General features: G+C 35.9%; 1 protein-coding gene across 2 annotated transcripts in view; it reads right to left on the bottom strand.

Annotated features, from left to right (window-relative positions):
- The window catches only part of LOC106478477 (deleted in autism protein 1-like), a 25,628-nt gene extending 14,824 nt beyond the window's left edge, over positions 1 to 10,804 (bottom strand). Inside the window, exon 1 of one of the 2 annotated variants that reach the window (XM_022382072.1) lies at positions 10,766 to 10,804. In XM_022382072.1, coding sequence (XP_022237780.1) covers positions 10,766 to 10,789 — 24 coding nt within the window. In that variant the 5' untranslated portion in view covers positions 10,790 to 10,804. Of the gene's footprint in view, positions 1 to 10,141; positions 10,595 to 10,765 lie in introns of those variants that run through there. The other variant, XM_013939023.2, reaches the window with a different exon arrangement.
- Positions 10,805 to 11,495: the final 691 nt, after the last annotated feature.

The raw sequence follows: 11,495 nt of genomic DNA, 5'->3' as shown, positions 1-11,495 counted from the left end.
ATATTTTTATTATATTGACCTTTCAGCCATGCCTGGCTAACAACACAGAAGTTACAATGATACAGCTCATGTGCACTTATGTTACTGTATCAAATAACATAAAACTGACCTTTTGTCTGTACAAAGTAATTTGTCTTGGCTGTATTTTAGTAGACTAGTATTTTGTCAAATACAGTCACATTTCAATTATTATACATTATATATGTATAAAGATTATTGCTATTTTGAAATAAGTTCTTAAGCTTATTTTTCTTCAAACGTAGAGCAGTAACTAAAGAAGTAAAGCAAACAATTATCTCTTCTAGTTACGACCTTTGTACTCGGTTGCTGCTTGACATAGGTTGCTTAGCCTTTTAAAAAATTTGCATGTGGAGGATATGAAACAAAATAATTTTTTTAGGTTTTATGTATACATTTGAATAACTAAAAAATCATAAATTACTACATTAATACCATAGAATTCCACCATAATTTATCAAGCTAAGTAACTAAGATGTATTTTAGTCTTAAAAAATATGAAATTTCGAGCAGACTAAAGACACACAATAACTTGTTGAGATATTTATTCAAAAGAAAGAAATGGTGCCAAGCCCATTAAAATGGCTGAGAAAGCCACTAGGGGGATGTTCTGAACTTCCAATTGGTTATTCATGTTATATGTAGTAGTCAGTGTATATAAGATAGCATTTCCAAAAATGGAAAGAGGTGGGTGGGGTGCCACTGTGTTTGATTTATTACATGAGCAATATCTTAGCAATTTGAAAAGATAAGAGGCTCTTATTTTATATTCTAGCTTGACAATATCAGTAATTTGAGTTTCTAATTTGTACAAAACTGTAGTCTTAGTATTTTGACTTTAAGAACATCTAATTTGAACCAGTGCTGCATTCAACATACCATACGACACACAAAAATTGAGTAATATATAGCACTAAAATTTGAATTATAATCCACAGTTTGATACCAAAGTTATTGACATAAGTTCATGAAATAGTAGTTCAATAAAATTTTGATTGCGAGTCAACACCCGTGACCTGTCTCAAAAGAATTAGCCAGCCCACTCAAGCCACCTCAAAAAACAGCTGATGAGTGTAATGGGCAAACTCCTGTTTCGAAAGAGCTAGCAGTAGCTAGTCATCCACATAATGATGAAAGCACAACCCAAGAGCATGTAGGTGATGAGCAAATGCTCTGACCACCTGACCTAAAAACATATGGGGCTGAAGCAAACCCGAAGGGCAGTGCATGAAATTGATAAACCACCCCATGATGAACAAACCGAAGATATGGTCATGACAGATGAGATATTGGAAGATGCAAGTATGCATCCCTGACTTCCATCTTGGTCATCCACAAACCCAGAGAAAAGGCCCACCTGAGAGACAGAAACGATTCCATGGTAAAACATGGTAGATAGAAAAATTGATTGAGGTGGGACAAATCTATTACAGGCCACCAGTCCCCAGTGTTCTTGAGGACAAAAAACAGGCTCAAATAAAAGCCCTTGAAAAGATGAATAAACAGGTTCGATGGCCTGTTGGGACATAAGGTCATGTACTGCCTCTGATAGATGCTGGCAGGTGATAGGATCCTGAGACAGGGAAGGAAATGGGTACTCAGGAGTTGGGGGGGGGGGGGGAATTGGAGAACAAGTCCCTCTGATAAAACCCAAAGAACCCACTGATCTGTGGTAAAAAATTGCCAAAGGGGAACAAAATTGCACAACTGAGCTCCTACTGGACCGAAACCCACAGGGTAGTCACCAATACAGTTGGCATCGCACCCATCAACATTGAATAAAATGATGAGAGGGAGGAACAAGTATGGGTTGAGAAGTACTAGGAAGGGAAACCGGAATAGGGGCTTGTCATGTGTCAGACTATGACAAATGAGCTACCAAAGAGGAAAAGGTAGAGTGTTGATGCAGACTCCACATGTGATTCTAAAGTCTCAGGTACATGGTCAAAAATATACTGCCTAAGAAAAGGGCCATATGTAAATCCCTGATTTATTTAGCCAGCAAATGAACCTGGAACAAGGTCGCATTGCGACCCAGAAGATCCTAACAACAGAGAAACCACACATGTAAGGCAAGAGCCAAAGATGACAAACGAGCCAATGTAGAGTGTCATGATGTAAAAGACTGTTTAGTTTAGATATTATTGATTAATTAATTTTTTGTGAATGTATATTTTATTATTGTTTAGTTTTTGTTACAATAAGAGTTAAAAGCAGACGATTGTCGGAAGTTGTGTTTATAAGTCATTGATGTTGAGACTATTGAACATCACTGGCAATACAATGATGTTGAAAATATAAATTTCTAGAATTCAGACAGACGATTAAGTGATAAACATATAAATAGTGTGGGACAGATGATAGCAGAAGAAAGTAAAGTTACGGCCAAGGAACAGAGGATATTTAGAATAACAAAGACCAAACAATTATGGTAATTGTAAGTGAATTACAAACAGAATACTAGTGCGATAGTAACAGAGAAGATAGTTCAGCTTGTCAAATGAAATTTCTTTAGTAATTAAATAGGCCTAAGTGGACTTTTGACAAGAAGAGAACTATATATATACACACACATACTATAATATGCCTGTAGTCTCTATAGTGTGAAGAATTTGTTGTACATACGTTTAACTTATTCCGAATATATATATATTATATTCAAAACAAGTGGAGTGCGTGCTGTTCATTTATCATTGCATTTATACACAAGTCACAGACACCTACTGTAGAATAATCCTAAGCCAAACAACAGTATATATTTATACTATTAAGAAGTATAAGTAAAAGCCTTTTATTTTGACAGTTGGCAAAAAAGAAGAATTATATTTTAAATTCTGACATAGGAGTTATAAGTGAGAAGCTGTCCCTCGAAAAGCCCTCAGGATCACGATGGACCACCTCAGAAAGAAGATGGATGGTAGGTAAATACCATAGAAGGGAAGTAATAAGATGAAGGTGGGAAAACTGGGCATGGGTTAAATGCACAGGAAAATCAGGGATCGTCCCCACACACACAGTTAAAATCGACCCCAACTGCTGAGAGTTGAGAAACGGGCATTCATCCCGATGGTAAGCTAATGCAAACTGATCTGTAGGCAAAACCCAGGAGGAAGCACCTTGGATATACAGGATTAGTCCAAGTGTGGTCCACCTGGGCAAACACATCCAGTAGAAGCACCTTGCATAAGCATGTGTATTATGATCGACAAGTGCAGTGGTCAGCCCGAGCAAAACATCTAAGGGAAGTGCCTTGGATCCAGAATAGTATGTTATTCAATAATTATAACAATGACAGTTAAAATTGTTTTTAAGGAGTTCCTGAAATCTGTAGGAGAGTAATAATTTGTCTATTAATGACAGTTAAAAGTGTTTTTTATGGGTTTTTTCATATATTTAAGTCAATATTAATTTGTATATTAAGGACAGTCAGAATTGTTTTTAACGAGTTTCCCGAAATACATAAGGTAGTGTTAATTTGCACATTACCAACAGTTAAAATTGTTTTAAAGAGTTTCATGAAATATACAAGGTAGTGTTAATTTGTGTATTAACAACAGTTAATGGTCTTTTTTAAGAACTTTCCCATTAGTATGTTATTGCCTATTCAATAATTATAACGATGACAACCCTCTTTTTGGTGAGTAGGTACTTATAAGTTATGATTTTGATTTCTTTCATTGTACATCCACACTCAGGAGGAAACCTCCGTGATCTACCACTCCAGTAACTGGGATCTGGAGTGGTAAGGACTCCCATGCTCCACTAGAGGAAAAAATTGGAAGAATACACATTGAGGAATCTGGAGGAATAACACACTAGAGACTGTTCAGTTGGTGTCTCTGCATTTTCCTATTTTGTGAAGCAGAAAGACCCAGATTGTAAGAATCAAGGGTTAGTGGGGATGGGCAGAAATCCCCATCTGCTTTACTTATGAAATCCATGAGTGATGTTTTTTTTATATAAAATACATTGATAATAAAAGTTTGATTTATACATACCACTGAAAAAGAATCCAGTGGTCTTACAGAAACATTCCATCTCTACACTAAGCATTTAGAAACACAAGATTTAGCGCAAAGATCTAATACTCAGCATACCTGAACAGACAACACCCGCCTCTAGGTGAAGTTCCTGAAATATGATATCAACTGAAAAGGATACAAAATAATAACAGATCAATTTACCCCAGTCAAAGGAAAAGAAACATGTGGAGAATCGCCACATGAGGAAAATGATATCCGATTGAGGAAAACACAGCCAAATCATGCAGGTTGTGTGCTACTTATGTCTTGGGATTCGTCCACATACCCACTTGAATGTTCTCCTCCAAAGGTCAATGGATTCAAGCAGCTAAGGACATAGTTAAGTGACTGATTTTGTGCAATGAAACATTGTGCAACTGGCAACCTGCCATGGACAAGTCAGAATACACTAGCCGTATGAGTTGCCAAACCTCTCCAGCAATAGTAACAGGAGATAGGTCCTGGGAAACAGAGGGATTCCGGGGTATAAGTATGAAGGAATGGGAGCCATAAAGGAGGCAGTATGAGACACATAACAATGTAAGGAATGCACAGGACAGAGAAGGTGATCCAGATCAAAACATGAGTAAATGTGGGGAAATAGTTGGTAAGAAAATGGGAAAAAAGTGAAATAAGCTTCACAGGCAGCAGCTTAGGAAGGAAAGCCCAATTTAGATAAAGGATAACATAAAAGGAATGGTAAAAGAATATGGGAAATATTAATGGCATAAACATCAGAATGACAACAACCACATGCCAGGAGGAGAAAATAATAGGTCTTAAGGGAAAGATGATACAAGGAATATGTAGCAATGAGTTCAAAGGGAGAACCAGACAGGGCATGAAGAACAACACTAAGATCCCAATCTGGAAGAACCAAAGAACGTGGAGGACAAACAAGATGAAAGGAATGGAAACGGAGGAAAATAATCAGGAGAAATGGAATGTATTTGACAGAGCAGCCTGATAACTTGCAACCGTTGACACAGATAAACCCTGATCAAACAAACAGGTAAAAAATTGGGACAGATGAGGAACAGAAGGACAGGATGGATGAAAGCCACAGTGAAAGAACCACTGTCTGAAAACAAAGGACTGGACAAAAGCCACATGTGAATATTGAATGTGGTGACATCTGGATGAAATATTTCTATTCTCAATTGTTGGGGAAGCAATCTGGACAGAGGTAACTGCAGGGACTGCTCCTCCAATAAAGGCCAGAGCAGAGATAACTACGTTTGAGCCAGCCAATATGGAACAACTATCAAACACAACAAGGAATGGTCTAGATGATAAAAATTAACCAAGAGATTACTCTGAGAGGAGGGTATGCATATAGATGAAGGTCCCCTCCAATCCTGACTGAATGCATCTACCCCCAGAGCTGAGGAGTGTGGAACAGGAAACTAAAATGAAGGTAGTTTGGCATTCCAGTGAGTGGCAAACGCATCTATATTTGGTGTTTCTAGGCAATAACATGCCCACTGAAGTAATTGAGGATGAAAGGACCACTCCATAGGTAGAACTTGGTTGGGACGAGACAACGGGTTAGCCACCAGATTCATAATTCCAAGAACATGACATACTAAGATGGTTAAATTGTAATCATTGGCCCAGTACAGGATGTAGAGTATGTGAAAACAAAGAGACCAGGTGATATGGTCAGTGACTATGGAATTGTTGAAATGAACCATTACCACCCACCCCTGGAAGAGTGGGAGGAAATGAGACATAGCCCAACAAACAGTTAAGAATTGAGGGAGGTAAATATAAAATGTAGTTTCTACAACTAACTACTGCCCTGGAATCGAAGGAAATTTCCCAACCTTTCAGGAAGGCTCTGTGAACAGATGAGCATCAGAATGAGGCAGAGAAATGGGAACCCCCACTGTGGTCATTTCCCTGTCGAGCCACCATGCAAAGTTGACCCTAATCCCAGGAGGGAGGGTAACAGAATGATCCAAGGGATTGTGGGAGAAGTTCCACTGGTTAATAAATATCCATTGAAGGGAATGCACGTGTGGCCGACCCAAGGGAATGAGAGCTTCCTAGGAAACCCAGGTCTATCATGGGTCTCCAATCTCCAATCTTTTTGAGGACAACATATAGATGAGAGTAAAATCCCAGATGAGTGGGCAATACCTGTTTGATAGCTCCTTTGTGTAGGATGTCCTGAACCAATTTAGCAAGACAACTGGATGATGCAAGATCCTGAGGGATGGAAACATGGGAAGAGGATAGTGGAGAGGACCTGAACTGAGGGCAAAGACCCTCTGTCAGAAACCATAGGACCCATGGATTTATCGTGAAGATACACTAAAAGGTTGAAAACTGTTGCAACCTCGCTCCCACCTGCCCTGGAAAATACATCCCATCACCTGTACCACTGACCCATGGAGGAATTGGAATGGGAAAACAAGGTACAGGATGGGAAGGCCTGGAATAGGATAGCCCACAGGGGGAGGAAAGGGAATCGAGGCCCACTGGTAATCAAAAGAATATTGGTCCACTAATCGAGAGGAACAGGGCATACCCACACCCAACAGCAATTGATCAGTGAAATGTTGAGCATGAACGTGGATGTCAGGTGAGAGAGGAAAATATAATAATCAGAATGAGGTTCTTCATCCAACAAGGTCAAAGAAGAACCAAGGGTTAAGGGTGAAACATATAAAACTTGACATACATGATCAATAAGGTGTAAGAATGGTGAGGTCAGCAAGCTCTCCTGCCTGTGAGCATTAAGTAACTGACCAAAAATAGCCAGGGTCAGAAAAATAGAGTCCAAATTATCTTCAACCTGAATAAATTCTTCCTCAGAAGCTTGTTCAAGATGAAAAGGGGAACAAACTGACTGCCGAGCAAAACTGTCAAACTCCCTGTGAATTAAGGCTTGAACTTCCTTGGTAGGAACTTCAGCATCCACCACCATAAAATTGGAATTCATATTTCAAATCAGAATTCAAATTATGGAAGAATTATTTGAAAAACAAAACTAAAATTCGAAAGCAAACACTTTGAGTTTAAACTGGTGAAGTACTGAAATGAAATCACAATGAAAAAGCAGGCACATGGAGTGAAGTAAACACACATCTATACACTGTAATGTCAATCAAGAAAATGAGGATTGTGCTAGAATAGTAGAGGAAGCTACCTGTGCTAGTATAGGTGGTAGAGTATGACTGGTGGAGGGTAGTCACATGATATGCAAGTTCTGAAATGGCACGAAAATAAACAGTATAACAGACAAGTGTGCTATTAATGAAAAAATATTTTAGCAATGCTTAGAGGGCAAATCAAGGTCGAGATAGCTTTGGGTTAGAAAAGGTAGTACATTTTGTAATTTGTTCTAAATTTCTAGAATGAACAGTTATGAAAGGAGACCTAGAGGATTATTGATGATCAAGAAAGTTGGTCAAATAGGACATGAGAATATTGAAAAGGGTATGTGAGAAAAAGTTGGCTGAAAATGTGGAAATTAGCAGTAAGGATTTCTTTATATGCATCAAGGATACATAGAATGATAAAACAGGACTAGAGTCTATGAGGGATGATAAAGGAAGGCTCATTTCTGATGATTGTGGGATAGCTGAGTTATTACATTCTACTTTGTCTTCAGTTTTTGCTGAATATTTGAGCAATATTTTATGAAGCTATCATCTGTGGGATTATGACTGGACAACTCTAAGTCATGAAGCTGAATTATCCTCCTTATAAGCATGGTGAAGAATACCTTTCAAAGAGAGCATCTTATGGGTTCAAAAACAGATGTTATCCACTGCTGAACCACAAGGGGAGATGTGGGGGGGCACCATATGATCCGTAGACAACCTGGTATGGATCGTTAATGGTCAGTGTGCCGTACTTAGTTCAGCAACCACTTTAGCACAGTGAATAAGTGGCAAATAGTTTATGATTATAATAATTGTAAAATAATACATGTGAATTATTATAATTTAAATTATAAATACATTTTTGATAGGAATATCCATAACAGTGTTATGGAAGAAAAAGAAATCAATGTTCTAGCTGATCAATCTCTTAATTAGCTTTGGCATAAATACAAATGGGCAAAGCCTCATCAGTCTCTTAAATCATCCAAATTGTGTGCTGTTGATAGTGATAGGGCAAATAGTATTATGTGTTGTATCTACAGAAATATTGAATATAAGTCTAGAGAAGTTGTTATTTTATTGTATGTGTCACTAGTTAGAATTTGGAATATTGTGTTGAGTCTTGGGTTTCTTACCTTAGGAAAGACATTTAACTGTAGAAAAAGGTTCTGAAGAGGGCTACTAAGATGATACTGGGATGGAAAGACTGTCATATGAGGTTAGATTAAGATCTCTGAACTTTATTCTCTTGAAAGAAGAAGAACTAAAGAATAGTTGATTAAGATGTTTAAGGTTGTTATGGGAATTGACAGTGTCCATGCATCATTTTCATATTTAATGGTGAGAACAGTAGGACAAAGGGACACATATAAATTGTGGCAGGGTAGAAGTCATCTTCAGCTAAGTCAGCTCTATTTTTCTAACAGGGTGGTTTACCTTTGGAATGCATTATCTTCAGATGTGATGGATACATTTAATCTAAGGAAGCTTAAGGGAAAGCTGGATAAATATTTGAATGATAATGGTTGGCTCTGAGTGTTTTATTTTCATGTTAAAGTTTAGTTTAGTAGATGGGATGGTTTAGATGTACCAACAGGTCTCTTGTTGTCCTTTTATGTGATAAAAATATTTAATCAATATAAATTATGGCAGGGCAAGAGTCATCTTCAGGTAAAATATTTTTAGTTTTCTAATAGGGTAGTTTGCCTTTAAAATAGGTTGCTTTCAGATGTGGTAGATTCAAGAAATTTAAGGTAGTTTAAGGGGAGGCTTGATAAATATTTAAATGATAAGGGCTGGCTTTGAGTTCTTCTTTTTTTTTTTATTTAGTAGTTTGGACAGTCTGGATGTACCAATAGGTCCCTTGTCATCCTTAAATTTTATGTTATTATAGGTTCCATACAGTTTTAGTTTGTCCATGCATGATCATAAAAATTTGGCATACAACATATTACACCTAATAGTCAGTCAATAAAATTAGTCTTTAATATTATTTCTTAAAAGATTTCATGCCTTCCTGTAATTCTTGGTCAATTTTTAAGAAAACTTTTAATGTTTAAATAACTGAAAACCTAACATCTGCTGTGAAAGCTTATAGTGCTTCCTCAGCTCTCTTAGCTTCTGTGCATATATCAATGCACCCACCCATCTCCAAAAACATTAAATTGTGGCAGCAATTACAAATATCAGGTTGCAAAAAACATAATCAAAGAATAGGATTTATTTATGATTGGTAATAAAACCCTAAAGATATCTGAGTATTCAGATACATGTAGTAAAAACAGCAAAGAGAGTTCTTAATTCTATTTATTGTAAGGATATTATCAGAATTATTTTAACAAAAAAACTACAAAATATTAGATTGTCTAATAGCAACTTATTACATTTCAATGCCTGTAACATTTGTGTGATACGCAAGCGTGTGTATCGATAAACTAGTATACCAAACACAACTTCTCTAATAAAGGCATATAAAATTAAAACCATAATGGGTAGCATTTATAATTATATCCTAAAACCTATATATGATGCTAAGACCCTAGCCGACACTGCTTTAAAAAGCATGAAGTTTTAACTGGTAGTTTTTGTTTTATTCCATGATTAACTAATACCAACATGTTTTGTGTTACAATTTAACTATTTTTTTTCAGCAGTGTCAATCTATTGGAAGAGTCTGTGATTATAAAGTATAATTACAGTTTACACTTAATTTAGAGTGAATGACACCGTACATGCATTTCACAAAATGAAACAAAAATAAAAAGACCTTAACAACAAAACAAGCCAAGCTTGGTTTATAGGGTTTTCTAGTTTTGTCTTTTTGATTTTCTGAACCTATGTATTTTCTAAAATCATGAACATTTCACATTACTAGCCAATAATAACTTATGTTCCTCTACTATTTAGTATATCTAGTTATTACCTAATTAACTAATACAACTTTAATATTGCAGAATATTATGAGGTACTGTCAAAATGTTGACTTACTTGAAGGATAAGTGGTTCAGGATTAATAACCATACTATACACAACATTTGCAATAATCTCCCCTTCACTTTCTTGCAAGTCTTTGTGTAAGGTCATTTTACTGAGTGTTTCTCTTACATTTTCATGAATATGTTGAATTAACCTTTGTGAAGGGCAGCTTGTTATATCTGTTAGTCCTTTAATTTTTTCAAGTACTTTGTTATAAATAGTCAGCACAGATGTTAATGCCACTGGTAAATGAAGCACCTCTAAAGATAACGTTTTCATAGCTCTTCTTACGTCGCAGTTTTCAGGCAAATCATTTAGTTTGCATATTGTTTTGTCACCATTCCACAGTTCCCAGTCATGTGCAAGTTTTTTTACAACCACTTTTGTTTTATTAAGTTCACCAAAGTAAACATTTTTAACATTTAAAAGATATGTTAAAGTACATATGCTTGTCCAGCCTACAAGTTTAAGTTGTTTGTGTTCGTATATCGAGCATAAACTGAATTCAAAACATGCAGGGCACAGATTACTTCCTGTGAAATATGAATTTGAAATATCGATATAAAAAGTTTGGCAAGTTAAGATGAACAATAAATACACAATTAAAGATATGAATAATATACATAATCCCACAACCTTTCTTCTTTTAAAAAATTTCATACGTCTACGTTGTAATTGTATTGATCTTACTAAGTTAGTAAGTAGGATGTACTTGCAGATCTGATTGATGCCTTTTTTTCTGGTTAAAAATATAAGTATTATTAATTAAACAGCCATTAATCGTTAATTGAGCCTACTCATAATTTATAAGGTTAAAATTTCCCCGGTAGTAGTATTAATAGTAACAATTATCATACTTTAAATTCATATATATAAATTAAAAAAGATATAATACACAAAATATACAGCTCGTGATCTCATATTCGTACTTTCAACGAGAACTAAATTGAAGAAAATTACATGTAGTAAATAATGAACTACGCCCTCTTACCATAACCACTTTGAACTCTGCATTTTTTGTATTTATTTATTTATTTGTTGTTATTTTATTGAGCCTTAAAGTAGACTATTGTTATAAGCTATAATTTTTAAATGTTGTAATTTGTTGGCTACAGAAAGCTGCGTGACATAATAAAGACAGCGTGATAAGCCTAGAAAATTATAAAGCTATGACGTCAGGTTTTCTACTATCTAGTACCTTCGAGGGTAGATTATATATTCAAGATAGTTGAGGGATAGTAAGAGTTGTTTTCAAGATAAATAGTAGATCATTCAGTGTACTTTCGTTTCAGTCGTGAATTGGCACAAGAAAGTTTATTCTTTACGTCAGTATGATGCAGTTAGTGTAACTTGTAAAGGCAACCTA

This window comes from Limulus polyphemus, unplaced genomic scaffold, assembly GCF_000517525.1.
Source record: "Limulus polyphemus unplaced genomic scaffold, Limulus_polyphemus-2.1.2 Scaffold214, whole genome shotgun sequence".
Classification (NCBI taxonomy): Eukaryota; Metazoa; Arthropoda; class Merostomata; order Xiphosura; family Limulidae; genus Limulus; species Limulus polyphemus.
This window is presented reverse-complemented; position numbering and strand designations above follow the sequence as displayed.